The sequence below is a fragment of the Micropterus salmoides genome, unplaced genomic scaffold (genome assembly GCF_014851395.1).
Source record: "Micropterus salmoides isolate LMB-PRFRI ecotype aquatic unplaced genomic scaffold, ASM1485139v1 Ms_hic_scaffold_11, whole genome shotgun sequence".
NCBI lineage: Eukaryota > Metazoa > Chordata > Actinopteri > Centrarchiformes > Centrarchidae > Micropterus > Micropterus salmoides.
The window spans coordinates 5,445,303-5,462,337 of NW_024040152.1; the positions used below are offsets into that span (position 1 = coordinate 5,445,303).

Consider the following 17,035-nt stretch of genomic DNA (forward strand, 5'->3'; position numbering starts at 1 on the left):
ATGCTGATCCCCAGACCTCAAGGACAACAGAGAGCTAATAATGCAGTCAAGATGAGTGTGTCATAAAGATAAATATGTTTGATAATGCAAGGCCTGTAGCAGCTAATGCCCAGCATGTTTCTTGGCATATGTTTTGAAATGATTCCAAATGTGGCCGTCATAATGTTTGCTGGTACGCCTCAAGGTGACAGAGTTCCTGTGAAACAGCTCGGCTCGGGTGAGGTAGTGGAAAAGAGCTGTGGTGAAAAAAACCTATCCAGCCACCTGTGTCTATTTCAACTTATCTGTGAAAACACTTAGCAGAATGGATGCAGAGGAGTTTTATCTGTGGTCGGAGTTCAAGTCCATGTTAAAAAAAAGGGGGGGGGGGGGGGATGTTTCTGTAAAATAAGCTGGAGAGCCAGGATTAAATGATTACTGAGTGGTTTAGTAACAAAAGAGGGTGGAGTTCAACAAAGTGAAAAGTGAAAGCCTGTCATTCTCTGAAATTATGATGGTATATTGACCCAGGAGCTAAACATTATAAGTGCCTGAAACTTTTGTTGCAGCTTGTAAAAATTCCAAAGCCATTCAAGAATGTTAATATACTTTATTATTAGTGTAGTGTCAACTTTTCCAGGCTGAAGCTCATCTGACAAACTGTCAGATAACTGTGTTAGGACATTTCAAAGGTCCAGTGTGTAATAATTCGCAGGGTCTGTTGACAGGAATTCAATATAATATACTATTACTGTTATAACTGTTTTCAGTGGTGTGACCTTGCATAATGAGCCGTTACATACACCACGGGACCCTGACATGGAAGTTGCCATGTTGCACCGCCATGTTTCTACAGTAGCCCAAACTGACAAACCGCTCGACAGTTTTGCCACTACATTGAATACGTACAAAGGAGTAGAAGTAGTTGTTGTCTGGCTGATTTGAAGTAAGAACCGAAGTGAAATTTGCACAAATGGAGGACCACACATATTATTTAGCACAATAGCTGACAGAGCGTGTCGGCCGCCGTAGCTTCTCCTACACGCTTACAAAGAGAGAGGTGAGCGGTAAGTGGGTTGTTGGTTGCAATTCGCAATCCCTCACCACCAGATGACACTTAAACTTACACACTGAACCTTTAAAGAGTCACTAAATGTGCAGTGAGATATATTTTAAAGGATATGAGTTATGAATACCAGAACTACAAGACATATTATGGAAAACTGTGGATATGTCACTGCAAATGTTGGAATGCCAAAATCACCTGGAGAGACTGAATGTGGGTATTAAACGGCTTGTAAAGTAAACTGCAGCACTTGACATCATCTTGTATCTGTGGGGAAGTGAACTGATGGATGAATTAAATTCTGCTGTGTGTGCTCATCATGTTGCTCACTATCATCACTGGGTCTTTATGTTAACGGCAGTTTTCCTTCCACTCAAGACTCACCCTGTCTCTGAAGTTGATTGTCCAGGCTGATTCACATTTCACTAATCACTCACTCTGTTACCTCCCCCTCCTCCTCCCCCCTTCGTTACAACCACAGGGAAGACCACACCCACAAGCGCCAGCACTACCTATCATGCGGCGGCATTCCCAAAGGAGGCAGGTGACCCTGAAAGAGGTACAGGTCCTGATGGCCCTCCCCCTGTGGGGGAACAAGGGTCACCTGACTCGGAGCCAATCAGTGTGGAGATGGAGGGTAAGGGGGAGGGATGTCTGTCCTCAGTGAATCTGCGGGGGATTACACTGCTGGGCCCCGAACGCCTCTTACGTACACTTCTAACCAGACTGACCACTAACAAAAAATTGTTTCACTCTGGTTTAACAGTATCTCATTTTCAACAGGCATGCCTGCATCAGTATAATCATGCGACCTGCGTTTCCATAGTAATGGTACTCATTTCAAACAGCTAATGTAAAATTACACAAATTCAAATCACCTCTTTTATTTTATATTCTCCAACTATGGTTGTAGATTTCAAAAAATACATTCTCTTTGCAATTTCTGATGATTACTGAGATAGTCGCTGAGATGAGTCCTGACCAGTAAAAGCAGAAAGCCGTTCCTTGTGAAGGCTGACCATTCAAGAAGTCATATGATGTTATGCATGCTAATGCTAATGATATGTTAAAGTGTTCTTCCAGGGTGAAATATCACTTTCATTAGCTCACTAACTCTTAACTCACTAGTCAAACCAATCTCTTAGTGAAAGGCAGAAAGTGTTGCTAATCAATGTTTTTTTTTCCGTACCCTTAGTCTCAGCGTTACATGATGTTGATGATTAGAAGGAAGGGTGCTGAATGATAAGTGTTGAATTTCTTTGAATAAGACGCCGTACATTATCTCTGAAGAGAGAGAAACATGGTTCGGACAGGGCCTGAAGAATATTAGAGAAGGATCTTTTTTGTCCCTTTATGTTCAGCCATACGTTTCTCAGCACAGCAGCCATGCCTGTCAAAGATTTAATTACTTGAAATAAATACTGCATTGGCTCTAATTAACTCCTCAAATCATGTAGAGAACCTGAGCCTAAACAACACTGCTCCCACATGGCCTCTCCTCATCTTTTATTTAGCTCGTCAACACACACAAATATTCCCTCAGTGTTTTCCAACAAACTGAAAAAATCAAAGCACAAGCCAGGTAGCAACTCTCGCTCTATCTGACCGTTCATTTACATATAATTTCCATTCCCATTTGAGAGAACGCAGCAAAGTCAAAAGTGTAGAGATCCAAAGTCCTGACGTCAACTTCCAGACAAACTGCTGTTCTATTAGCTTCTATAACTTAACAGAGTCTCTCAGTGAGGCTTTCTTTGATCTGTCTCTGACAAAGTGAAATGCTGGTTATGTCCATTTATAAGTAAAATGAGTATCTACTGCTGTACTTGAAATTAAAATCAGAATTCTGAATAACACTTATACTCAAAAAAGGGAATGGGTTCTCCACCAAAAAACCAAGGCACACTGCTTTATTACAGTACAAAGTAAAGTACAAAAAAAGTGGAGGGCTTAATCATTGCGACTACATGATGTGAAGACAAACTATCGCCTGCACAGCAGTCTTCAAACACTATAAGCACAAGATTTAATCACACGTGAGAACTTGTGCAGCAACATTTGGCTCCCTCATTGGGGGCACCCTCCCTCATGTTTAGTCAAGGCCACTAAAAACAATGTACATCAAAGAATCAACAAGCTAAAATGTTAGGTATCAATTTACTATGTGTCCTCATGTATGGATTACTTTGTCAATGTATTTTTTGGTCTGTTAAATAAACATAACAGAATAGTGAAAAATGTCTATCGAGGAACCCAAGATGACATCTTTAAATTGCCAACCAACAGTCTGAAAGAAAAGCAGCAAATCTTATCATTTCCAAAGCTGGAGCCATCCACATTTTGGCATTTTGTCTTGAAGAAATTACTTAAACGATTAATTGACTAATCATTGTAGCTCTAGGGGTTATATTGTTGGGCTAGATGCTCATAATTTGTGTAATTACAGATGTCAAAGTCATTTTGAATGTGGTTTCCTTACTTCTGGAACTAAAACTACTGTTTTTACTTTACTTTCTATTCACACATTGGTAAAGGCTTCAAACCCTGTAATCTTGCAGTAACAGCGCAGACAATTACGCCACACCATCCAGCTACCTCAATAAATGACATGACCTATAAAACTCCAACCAGTTCTTGAATATTTAATTACATCTTGATCTTTATATGGTTGAGTCTCATTATTTCTTAAATTTTTAATTTGACAGTTCGCACTCATACTGATTAACATTACGCTCTTTCAAAAGTAGGTAATGCAAGTCAGAGAGCTCCATAACTATGATGGGAAGTGCAGCATAACATCTCTCTGACCCTCAAATGATCAGAGACTAGAGCTGTAAAAAGAGAGGGAAAGCTTTGGGTTTGTCCCCTTCAAAACACTGGAGCGTTTTCCTGCAAGTTTATGAGGAGGATTCAGTTCATTTGGATGTGATTCAGGGAGGACGAGGCAGCATGAAGCAGTTTTTGTCCTTTTCTTGCTGGTTGCTTGCACAGGCACCATGTCAGAAGTCCATAAATCCTCAGCAAGTGAAAGAAGCTTCCATTCACGCAGACAGACTCTCCAGCTGCAATGATGAGCTACTCGGGCCCAAATGAGAAAAGCCCATAACAAATAAATAACCAGCAGAGGCCTGAGCCAGGGAGTCGGACAACAAGGGGGAGGGGAGGAGGCGTAGGAAGTAATAGAAACAGCAACGCAATCTATTTCAGCCAGAGACTGTGATGCTGCTGGTTCAATCCGAAGCGCTGGGCGAGCGGGTTGATAAAGAAGCAGAGGAGCTGGTGTCGAAGTAACAGCATCACAGTTCCAAGAAGGCCTCCAATCTCTTACTTCCTGTCCATTTCTCACCACATATCTGCTTTTCTGTCTGTACCTTCTGTAGAGGCTCTGCAGATGTGTCACAAATCTCCCAGGAGCCTGAAGGTGGGCCAGTAGACAACTGAACGTAGATAGGCTGTTCTATATTTGGCCGCTATCAAGAGTGACAAAGGTACCTAAACACAAGTTACGAAACCGATACATGTGTATATTGGTCACTGTTACAAAGAAAATTGTCTCGTCTTTACTCCTAGCCCTACTAAGTTGCTCCAACAAAGAGTTAGCCCGTCTAAGTTATGTGTTATCGTAAAAATACAACCGCTATCCTCTAAAAAGACCAGGGGCCTCATGTATAAAAGACTGCGCAGCTTTCATACTGTCCCAAATCGCTATTTTGAAACATTTGGTGAGTTTTGGTACTTTGGAGTCTACTGACAAAGTTTGCGGACAAAGTTTGCAACCTGTAGATTTGAGACTTGGAGTTAAGTCCAACTCGCAATAATGGGAATTTGGAAAAAGCAAAAACATAGAAGAAATTTTACCAGGTAAAAGAAGTGCAACAATAACAGTCACAGGCAGGCCTTACATATTTAGTTTTTAGGCCTGTTACTGTGAAAGTCACATAATCAAATGCAGTCATCTTGACTTGACACGGTGCATTTCAGCCATGTTTTTCAGTGTATATTCTGCTGTGGCTGAGCGCCTCCAGTGTAGACACTAATGTGCGACTGCAGCTGCTTTCACCACACACCCTGTTTAGATAAGGTGTTATTCTGTGTTAGACTTTAGATCTGACTTGGACTTGATCTCAAATTATTTTACACTTGACCTGCATTTGCTCCCAGAGGTTTAGAAAAAGCTTTTAAAAAGGTGAAAAAAGTTTTAGCCACAAGGCTACTTAACCAGCAAGCATTATCATAAACATGCAAACACTAGGAACTAAAAGCTCTTTTCACAGCAGAAACTGACTTGCCATACCAGGAAAAGCACAGGTGTTACTAATAACATTACTGATGGCTCTTTTCTGTGCTTTTCCTACTGTGACATGTCTAAAAGGCCTCTTAACACAAGCTTTCCCTTGAAGACCGTGATACTTAGCTGATTAAATGTTGGTGGCAATGGTTAGCAATTATCTGTCTGCTTAATTCTCTGAAGACAGAACTAAGATGTTATGTTTAGAAATCCAATAGGCTCATTACAGCCCTGTCTGTGTGTTAATCCTAAGTAAACATCTAAAAGCTCATGCATACAAAATGCATATAGGGTCATCATTTGCAGGTTTGATCCTCACGTTAGCCCAGTTGTTAGTCCCCTGAGCAGGAATATGAATCTCAACCTTCTCACAAATATCTACTTGTCTTACATACATATGAAACCTATTTTGTAATTAAACTAGCAATTTCCTTCACGACTGTCACAATTCTAAAATTCTCCTTTTATTATTTGTGACAGTTGAGACAGTTTGGATAGCTCAGAAAAGTTTCCCAAGTTTCAAAAGAACGCCTCTCAGCAAGCATCTCTTAAAGCTTATATGAGAAATAAACCATCTGTAAATCTACATTATCCATAAATGTCTGTGAGATATAATCGCTATAAGCTGCAAGTACAAACACTGTAACTCACCTAATTCACGCAGCCCTGTTAATCCTAACCACATTTGTATTTTTGTTTTATGTAGATCAGTTATGGACAGATAAAAACTGTGAGGTGAAATATTCACTGAGATGTGGGTAGCTGCATTACATTATGTAAAAAACAGGCAAGAATACAAGGCAAGTGCAGGGACCTGCTGAAATTTAGAAAAATGCCAGCGGTCAGGTCGCTCTAGAGCTGTATCTGGCCAGCGAACCTCCACCTCTCCATCATGTGTGTAAGCAAAGCGGTGTTGCACAATACCCCTGGTTGTAGACCTCTCTGGTTTGTTTTGTGCACCTCTCCTGCCCTCTATTGTAATTTGACCTTTCCTGTGACTCTTCTGCACATTTAGAGGATCTAGCGTGGGTTGGACTCCAAAGCCAGGCTAGCAGCTAATTTAGCTGACAAGCACAGGGAGATGGCTCGATAATAGAATCAAGTAAAGCAGGCGTTTTCAAACTCATTAAAACACTACAGGAGGAGAGCAGAGAGTGAACTCGGTCTGAACCTTTCCATGAAGAATGGCTGCCGTCCTGGGGGGGACATCGGTGCCAGCTAGTTTTCTAAAGAGTTATTTATACTTCTAAAGACCATGGCAACAGACACCGGCTGTATCATCCAGTCACTGGGCTCTGGCTGTGTGTCCCCTCTAACCACCGTCACAATATCTGCTCTTCAGAGAGGCTACATTCCACATCAGTATCAGTATTTGTTTTAGTATATTTTAATGTTTATTACCCTTTTTAAAAGTAAAAACAAGATGTAAAAAATAAATAAAATAGGGTTTAATGGAATTCTTGTCAGCCACAATCTTGGCAAAGAACTAATAAAAAATCAAGAAAAGTAATACATTCAATTCTTAGAAGGACTGTTTCATCAGTTGCTCTTTAAAAAATAAACACCATCCAGCAGTGTTAATGAAATCACCAACACATTTTCACATTTAGAGTTTTACTTTAAATTTTAGCAATCATTTTGAAGACTGTCACGTCCTCAAACAGCAGACAGTGTGTGAAGTTGGACATTAAAATATTTAATACAATTTCAGATTGAGGCTGCATATCCTGAACATGTTCATTATGGCGGTTAAATAGAACTGCCGGCTGTCGAATTTCATTCAGCACGTTCATCTACTTTGACCCTACTGGCTACTTTTACATGATTTATTAGAAGTCAGGCCATGATATGCACACACACACATTTACTTCAGTTTTTTTGAAATGTTACTGCCAATTTGGACTCCCTGAATCATAGTCATGGTGTAATGGCACTCATTAAAGGTCACACGGATCTAGGCCATTTTTCCTTTCCCTCAGCTCACCAGCATTTCACTGCGATTATAAGTGACATCATGTTTTACTACAAAAACACACTCTGCAATGCGCTGTTAAAACTAACCTTAAAGGCATTACACATAGTGAATACTTCACTTTCCATAACTGGCACTTTTAATGGCTCATTCCGTGTCGGCTATTAAAGCTCAGCTCATGTCAGGATGGAGAGTCGTGAGCTCTAAGCGTCACAGCGATCCACGGGGTCCACAGTGATCAAATCCACCCATGCAGTTATCCCGGCTCCTAGCCCTAACCCCTTACCCTTTAATCTGTCTCATTGACCTCTGGGGGAGTATTTCTCCCATTTTACTTGCCTGTTTTTATTTGTTCTTTTTGTTTTTCAGTTGGACTAACCCTTTAACTGTACCTGCCTCCTTTGTTGAATTCTCTCTCACTGACGCTTTTAATCGTCTTTTTATGATCTGCCTTTCTGGTTTTACAGCCGATGGCTGAAACTGTGCGCAGGTGTTTGAGTGGCCTGCAAGCAGTTTCTCCATCTCTTAAAGCAACAGTTCACTCCAAAAACAGCGCAATGTGACAAAGATTTAGAAAATAAATGTTACTCATGTGAGCAGTGAGGTATTTAAGATGGCCTTTGTTGATAAGGGTCAGAGTTTCCACAATTGTTTGTTTGGTATATGTTCTTTATATAGTGCAAGTTTTTTAGTAAGATTGGCTCCAATGTTAACGTTTCAACATATCTGCGAAAACTGACTTTGGTGTGGACTGTCTCTTTAAGTTAGTTGGTAAAGCAAAGATTGTTCCAGTACCACCTTTCCCTCTTAAACATAAATCATCACAGCAGTTGGAAGTTTGCACTGGAACCATATTTGCTTTATCGGCCACTGAATGGCAAATAACAGCTCATGTTTTTTAAGTTTCTGATGCAACTGCATGTAAAAACAAGAAAGAAAGAAAGAAGGTGGGATAAGGACATCACTCTGTGCATGTGCTCTGCCTGGTTTTATGGCTTGTGATAAGTTAATCAATCACTTTAAAGGGTTGGTTCACCCAAATTACAAAATAACATTTTCTTATTTAATGCTAGTGGCATCTAGCCATGCAGATAGTTTAGACTTGATATTATTTTTGCCTCAGGAAAGTTTGCCTTCACTCCAATACAATAAAGATAACTTGGTCTTTGTTTACTCTGATCAAAGTAGTGAAAAGGTCCATTTGAAAAATTCTACTGCAATGTGTCTTTCCATTAATAGTTTTCATTGAGACCATATCTTCAGTAGAAAGTGACTCGAAACAAATTCAAAGCGAGGTCTGTGGATTGTTTCTAGTAAGACACACTGCTTTTAAGTTTTTTTTAAATGTATTTTTTTATGCTTTTATCTGAACAAACAAAACTCCATTCACCTCCATATCTACTGGAGAGGCGGCTGAGATGTGAGAAGTGTAAAATCTTGGGGTTTTTTTGTAATTTGAATGAACCAGCCCTTTTAACCAACAACTATGGTTGCGTGCTGAAAACACAAAATGTGTACTGCTTCTTAAAAACTTGACTTTCCCTTCAAAGCACAGGTGTAAATATTGAAAGACTTTATACAGACAGCATGGTTCTGATTGCCAGATGCCACCGCACGCCCAATTTACCAGTATTCAATCAAAACAGTAATGAAATTTATGCTCTCTATGCATCAGCACACCTGGAATGAAATGCAGTGCTCATTACCACTACTTTTCAATTGGAATGGATCTGTTACATTACACCATATCACCTTAGCTCGTGTGCATATATAAACCGCATCCAATTGGCTGAGCACTGAGGTGAAATATTATGCAAATTCCTAATAACAAGTGTACATGATTGAATTCACTCAGTCAACAGCCAGAACCCTGCACACATACAGCACATATACCGTGTGTGTGTGTGCGTGCGTGTGTGTGTGCGCGCGCATACTGACACATGATCATGCTCAGTTTGCTAACCATGTCTGTCAGTGCACGTCAGGTATTAAAACTGTCAAATTACTAAAGCTAGAGCTGCTATGCTTTTCAGTCGGATTTGAAAAAGGGAAATAATTAATTTGTTCCAATCTCCAACCTCAGGGTGCCTTTCAGGAGTTAAATTGTTATTTTTAGTTTTTAGTGTGGAAGAAATAAATCTCCAGTAGGGGGGGGGGGGGGGGGCTGCCTGCGGCCATTTTTTCTCGTTGGCTTCTCATTGGGATGAAGTCGCCATTAAGGGAACAATTACATGCACTTGTAAGCTTGCAGAAGCAGAAACTAATTAGGGCTATTTTGGAATGACTTCACTTGATGCGCAAAAATAGAACACAAGTTGTTCTCCAGGTTACAAAGTATTTAAATGCACCCTTGAGAAAAGCCTGATACAATGGAAAAGTTATGTGCAAAAGGAAACGTTCTTTGTTTAAATGATTTCATATCTGACCTTGAAAGTGTTGTCTTAAATAAAAGTAAGTGTTCCTTCTTAGCAATATTTTAAATTGCAGTTTTGTGGCGTTCTGATGCTTTATTGTCCTGCAAGAGATGCGAAAAAGAGTTCTTTCACATTTGAGCAAGTATGATACTTCAAAGTGCTCAGATTATCAGTAATTGGTGACATAGAAAATCTTATGGGTGCTGTATTGTTAATGAAGTCAATTTAAGATGTCTGCTGGAGCTTTCAAAGACAGCAGCCATTTATTTAATCACTCACATGCTGTAGAGAAATTGTCACTTCCATTGTAATTTGTTTTTAGACTCGACTTTATCACCTGCAGGAAAAAAAACCACTTCACATGTAACAGCCTTCCTTGCTTTATTTTCCTTATGCAAAAAAATATCGCCAATTAGTAAGACGCGGCACAGACAACACTGTGTAAAACTTGCCTGTTTACATAACCTATCGTGCTGTTTATTTTTAACAATATGGATGCAGTCACAGAGCCCTTCTCTTCCTACGGCGTTACAGAGGAGCGCAAGGGTTGTTCTCCAACCATATCACAGCTGCCGCAGAGCACCAGGCTTCAAAACCCAGCAGAGTGACGGTCTGTCACTCACCCCATCACGTCTATCCGTCTCTCGCTCTGACTCTCTTCCCGATCCTCCTACTCCTTCAAATCTGCTCCTCACACATACATCCACTCGTTTTTTTAGCTCTCTGGCTTTCATCTCTGCTCTTTTCCTTTGCTCTTGCTCCCCTGTCTCTGGGATCTTTGAGTCCTCTCACATTCACTACCTTCTTCATCACCAGTTTGTCATCCCTTCATTTTCCTCTTCTTCTCTTCTTTTTTTCCCCCTGGCTGTCACCATCCCTCTCTTGCCTTGCCTCCACTCACTTAGCCCATCAGTCTTTTTACCTTTTGGCAGACTTTGGTATCTCTATATTAAGCCTTCTCTGAGCGCCAGACGATGTTGAATTGACACAGAAATATATAATGTGACAATGTTAGATAGGAACACTGACTCTGAAGCAATGTAAACATTGAAGCGAAGTTTTGAGTCAAGCATAAAGCGGCATTAATTACTGCTTCTACTTAAGGTGACGATTTGCCCCTATAAACAGAGTTTCAATCCTCATTCTTTAGTTTCCAGACGCTCGTGAGGCAGTGCAAAGAAAGCCAAGTCGCTGTGTACAGTTGGCCAGCACCTCCTGTGTGCCATGTAGCTGCTTGCCAGGTTGCTGGTATGATTCACAGGGTATTAATTTCACTGTGACCAGTGGCACCATATGTCCCACATATCCAGTGATTGAGTCATCCGGCCTGCTCATGAAACATGTTGTGACAGGGCGTTCATAGGCTCTGGATTTGTTTATCTCAGCTGCGCGTTTTACCCCCTGTCGTGGCACTTGACTCATACCCCTCAACCAGGAGGGGCCCATCAATAGGCCTGTGGCCACAGCCAGGGAGGGGGGTGTCGCAGTCCAGAGGGAGCGTATGATTCACAGGTACCAGGAAGCCACAGGGGAGACAGGAGGTAGAAAGCACACTGAGGTGAGAGCCTTTCACCGTTCATTACAAAAACTGCACGTCGCCGCCACCGTCGGGACACTGATTAGTTAGAACCACAAATTTGGACCCACAATGATGCTGCACAGCTGATTGGCGGCTTGTGTAGTGAGACCAAAAAAAAAAATGCTCCAAGATTAAAAGAAGAGGTATTAACAGACTCACTTGTGATTGCTTCTCCCACTGGGACGCAATTATGATTTATGACTTTTTAATGTGGTCATAAGTCAAGGCAATCATCAGAATAAATGGCTAAAAATTGAGCATTTTTAATTGGAAGCTCTATTGAAAGTGTTACTTCCAGAAAGATTATAGTGCACCACAGTATCTCTCCGGAGGGAAAATGGTAGCAAAGCACCACTGGAAAATGAATGTAGTGATACACGAATGTAGTGAAAGTCTTACCTCCAGATAATCACCAGCAAAAAGACCTGGCCAGGTTTCACTGTAACTTCATGACCTAAATAATGAACTCTTATTAAAACTGTTGGCCAGAAACTGTGTACATATAGTCACTATGTGAGATAAACCTTGTTTGATTCAAAATTTACCCTATCCAATCTGGTTTCTAATAAGATTCTGTCAAATTAAAGCTGTAATGACAGGAGGTAAATGACTTGTCTTTTCATATCATGCATTGTGTAATAACCATGGTGTCATGCCTTTTTAAAGGTTTAAGAAATGAGTTTAGACTTCACTCACTTGTGTTTTTGTCTCTTGTGGATTTGTGATGAGATTTGACTAAAATCTAGTAAGTCTGGTCAGATTTTCCACCTCTGTGGTATCTCCTAATATTTGCCTCTAATCAAATACACACACAAACTCATTACCTTTTAATAATGTTCACCCTAGACTCACTGTCCTCAGGAGATCATGTAGGAGGTTTTATTCACACCCTTCATTACACCAAAATTAAATCCTTTGAAAATGTTAGTTTTAAAATGACGACGATGAAGTTTTGGAGGATTCAGGTTCATGGCTTCATCACATAACTCCTCCACATTGCTACATATCATAAAGCAATGAATATTGTTTAATCAGTAGGGAGATTTCTATATGCTTTCTACCAATAGCTCCCCCTGAAAACTGTGTGGTTGTATGAGGCCTTTGAAAAAAATATTGAAAATCACTTTTTTTTTCAGTTTTTGAGTCAGTGTGGTTAAATACCTTGATTTTACCAGTTAACTGGCCTAGCCAACGACACAGTCCCATTTGGTTATTTTAACTGTAATCAGTACCTCAATTGAGTTTCAGGAAAATTTACAAGATCATCAATACTGCAATATAAAATTATACATTAAACCCTGATTTCTGTATCGCCCACATCATAACTTATTCAGGTAGGAATTTCTGTGAATTTCTTCCTTCATTAGAGCCTTCATTCTGTCAAGTCTGGGTCACTTAATTCAGAGAAAAGATTAAAATGATCTCAAATGCATATCTAATTATTCAACTGATCACCCTTTATGCTCATCCACCAATCATCATCCTCATCATCACTCTGAACATCTCATAAACTATCATCAAGGCTGATGCCGACATAATTTTCCGTTTTCATTCTTCAGCGAAGCTTTCATTAGCTGTTGAATTTAGCTTTTTTAGAACACCTGCATTTCTCCCCTCCTCAGTGCAGCTCAGCCGTCCCCCTTTGCAGACTAATCAGTTTCACAGAAACTGTCATTAAGGGCAGAGAGAAGGGTCTGACACCACAGATGGCAGCAGCCTCTTGCAAATGAGCTCTGATTATGAGGGGTGGCAGGTTTCACTCCTTTTTATTGCCGTTGTCTTTCACGCCATTAGGCAAACACAGTGCTGGGGTCACATCACCCAAGGACATTAACATGGTAGATTTAGCTCAGCTTAGTAACCTTGTGTTTTTGGTGCACTGCTGCACAGACTGTCCCCTTGGCTTCATTTTGAAAGAATGTGACAACCTCATTTGAGTCTGTGTTGGCAAAGGCACCACGCTCGGTGAGCTATTGGATAGAGCTGTTATTTTTGGCTCGTTCATGATACCAGGTGCTCTCGCCTCTGATCCTCGCATTGGAAAGCATAGTCTGTGAAAATGACATCAGGTTCCTGCTGCTGTGTTCCCATCAATATTTAAAACTCTAACTCATTTCAGAGTTGATTTCTCACTGACTGGGGAGCTCTTGGCCTCTGCCAATCTGAGGGGAAAGCACAGGTCCTAGAAAGAAAGACTGTATTGATCCATTAACAGTGGAAGGAAAGGAAGCCAAGAGCTTAGTTCAAACCCCTCTCCCATGCTGTTACCCACATAGTGAAGCCCCTGTAAACACAACCTGTCTCTCCCAGCTGCTTGACCTATATTAGCTCTTGAAAATGTGTTATTTTTTGCCCCTTCTGTCTCAGTCAGAAAAGCTAACGGAATTATCCTTTTCCCTATCTTTTTCTGTTTTGAAGGTGTAAGGCGGCCACCAGAGCTGGAGAAGACCAATCACAGTGTTCACTATACTCTCCTGATTGCTTGTGTTTTGGTGGCCTTTGTCCTTGGCGCTTTCCTCTCTGGCTTCCTGGTCTCCTGCTACTGTAACCACACGGGCCACAAAACCAAGAAGTTGTCGAAAGATCCTGAGGCCCCGATTCCGCACGCCTTGTCTCTCCGCAGCCTAGCCAAGCTTAATGGCCTCCTGGACAGCCAGAGTAAGGACGATAAGCTGGAGGTGTCTCCGAAGATGTACAACTCTTTCTTCGCCAGCAGCAAGGAGCATCACCAACCAAGAAGAAACGGCCATCATGGAATGACAATGGGAGACCTGGTTCACCCCCATCACCACCTTCACCATTCCTCAGAGTTGTCTGGTCTTCCTACACCAGACTCGACCCCAGAACTGCCCATCAAGAGCATGAAAGCATTCAAAAACCAGTGGGAAAAGAACCAGAATTGCAACAATGCCAAGGAACCAAAATCCCATAACATTGGCTCCAGACCCAGCTCAGCTCTGCTTCACCAGCAGGTCTTCCCATACTCCCATGGCCTACCCAATGGGCAGCCACTAGTTGGTCACCTCCATCCAGAAGAACGCAAAATCCACAATGTTGAACGTGTGCTATCTCAGCAACCCTACCCCGGTTATTCCCAGAAGGTGATGGAGGTAACCTCGCTGGATGAGCTCTTGAAGCACATTCACGATGCAAGCAGCAGCAAGAACTCCCAGTTAATGAGCCCGACAGGTCTGATGGCCAGCGGTGGTGGAGGTCAGCTAGCATTTGCCAACCGCATCCAACCTCAGATTCCTGAGACAGAATCAGCCCCCTACTACAGCTCATCCACTTTGCCCCGAGACAGCCTCACCCGACGCATGGATGTTCCTCCAGACATTCCCCCGCACCACCAGTCCACCCTGGAGAGGAGGCACTCCTCCCAGAGGCACTCACTGATTGCTGCAGCCACCAAGATGCCTAATGGAGGTGGAGGAGGAGGCGGCATGATCCCTCGCCAGCACAGCTTCAGCCAACGAAATGGTCTGCCTCACCAGCCGCCTCCCCTCCTGGCGCGAATGAATTCAACGGGCAGCGCCTGTGAAGTTCACTACCCCCTCATCCCTAATGGGTACCTAACACGCCAACACAGCTACAATGGCGAGCAGCAGGAGATCCCCCACAGGGGAGCCATTGTCCGCAGGGCCTCCTCTCTCAAACCCGACGTCCCTCCCAAGCCCTTGTTCATACCTGCCACATCCCCAGTCAATCAACAGGGAAAGTTCAACTACTGAGGAGGTACACTCCTGAACTAGAGAGGAAGTCTCCCTCATTGTGTCTTCTAAAAGGAACTTCCCTTTGAAGAAATGCAGTGGGTTTGAGGTTGCAGACCTTCACAAGAAAACACAACCAATAACGTGACAGCGAGTGTCACTGTGGACGAAAGCCTCAACCAAACTTGTTTTTTCCCCTCTTGTTTTTGTCCAACGAATATCTTTGTACCATATTGGTATTGCTCAGCTACTTGCTTATAATAGAACTGCTGTCTCGGGTGACGTGAAGCACCTCCTTATATTAGGCTGCCAATGTCCTCAGTGTGGATTTACAATGCAACTTAGTTTTTGGACACGTTGATGTTGGAAAAACTTAACACATCAGTCATCTTGAAGATTTAAATGCCGGAGGCTCCTGCAATGCTTAGATTCATGCTTTTGCTTAACCTTTTCTGATGTAGTGTTGGTAACCAGTCCCCCCCACCCCCACCCTCGAATGTGTTTATATTATGCATGTGTGTGTATATATATGTGTGTTTATATCCACACCGTATATGTATACATATACATATGCAGTATATGTAACCTGTGGTGAAAAGTCAACAAATTCCCCTGAAAGTAGTTATGTCTTTGCCTTACTATACTCTTTCATCTTTGGGCATATCAAACAACCCCCCCCCACCACCACCACCTCCTAAGAAATATGTTGGGGACATCAAATCATGCACTTCATCAAAACAACTCATTGTCAGTTGGATAAAAACACTGAACCAAATGTGTTCATGTTGACAAGAGAAAGGAAATACTTCAACTAAGCAGCTATTCTCGTCTTCTAGCTCTTTTCTTTTCCCCTTCCAGCAGATGTCCGGTCAGAAGTGATGTAATCGGGTCCATTTAAGTTCCTCGAGAATGTTTCTATGAGATTGGTGCTCCACAGATCTAGTGGGTCTAACATCCGCTGAAATGGAAATAAACAATACTGTATATTTTGGACCCAAAGCAGAAGTTTAAAATGCCATGCCATCTGGCATTATGAGAATGAACTTAAAACCTAGAACGGACTGCAGTTATTATAATTATTAACTTTGTGGCTATTGGTTGTAAATAAAGGAATTATTACTAGCCCAATTTTAACTGTATGTGTAAATGTGTGCCTTATTTAATAGTGTGTGACATGGGGGTAGGAGTTAATGCAAGAGGCTCAGATGGCTACTATGCTACAGTATATTGTAGGTGTTTCATTTTCTATGGTCGTCAGTATGTGTCATACAGTATCTGTTGTATATTTGAAGAGTTTCATTCCAGAATGAGATATTTGTCTTTTAAAAATGTGTCAGCTGTTCTGATAACTGCAAGAATGATTGTAACTCTTACTAATGAATCATATCTTATGTTATATCTTGAGTATATATTTTTCTTTTTACAAAGTAATATTTTAAAAATGATCATGTTATTTTGAGAAAAAGTCTAGACACATACGGTATTTTGGAATGAAACCTTTCATTTCTCTTTGTTTTTTTATTCTTTTTAGTTTGTTTCATCCCAGAAGTGTGAGCCTGCTATTTTTTGGGAGTGTTTGGCAAAACAAGTACACACAGCCTGAGACTGCAGACCTTCAGGTTCGACTGCCTCCGTATTATGTCACTTTCCACTGGGTGTCACTTTCCCTATAGGTGCCATTGTTTGCTTTTTTTTTTCTTTAAGCAGTAGCATTAGCATCTCTTGATTTCTAAAGGAGCAGTGCACAGTTCCTCTCAAGTTCTCACCTACAGACCTGTAGCCATTGTAGAAGTCAACTGTAGAGGGATGATGCATGGAGCAACAAGCGGCTTTTTGTTCCATTGCTTAATGTTAAGAATTTTTTTAGTAGGAAATAGTTAGAAAAACAATGTGTTAAACTTTTTAGTGTTTTGGTTTGGTATATAAAAATCAGAGAATATATGCAGGATGAAGGCATGAAATTGGACTTATACAATGGTTACTGCTGTAGATTTCAACTTACTGTGTAACAAGGTGTCAACTTCAAC

At 41.3% G+C, this 17,035-nt stretch overlaps 1 protein-coding gene across 6 annotated transcripts in view; it reads left to right on the forward strand.

The window, feature by feature from the left end:
* The window catches only part of sema6e (sema domain, transmembrane domain (TM), and cytoplasmic domain, (semaphorin) 6E), a 151,505-nt gene extending 134,800 nt beyond the window's left edge, over positions 1-16,705 (forward strand). For 4 of the 6 annotated variants that reach the window (XM_038710540.1, XM_038710539.1, XM_038710541.1 and 1 more), the window contains 2 exons: positions 1,527-1,682; positions 13,717-16,705. In XM_038710540.1, the coding sequence (XP_038566468.1) occupies positions 1,527-1,682; positions 13,717-15,029 (1,469 nt within the window). In that variant the 3' untranslated portion in view covers positions 15,030-16,705. The remainder of the gene's footprint in view (positions 1-1,526; positions 1,683-13,716) is intronic. The other 2 variants (XM_038710543.1, XM_038710544.1) reach the window with 2 other exon arrangements.
* Positions 16,706-17,035: the final 330 nt, after the last annotated feature.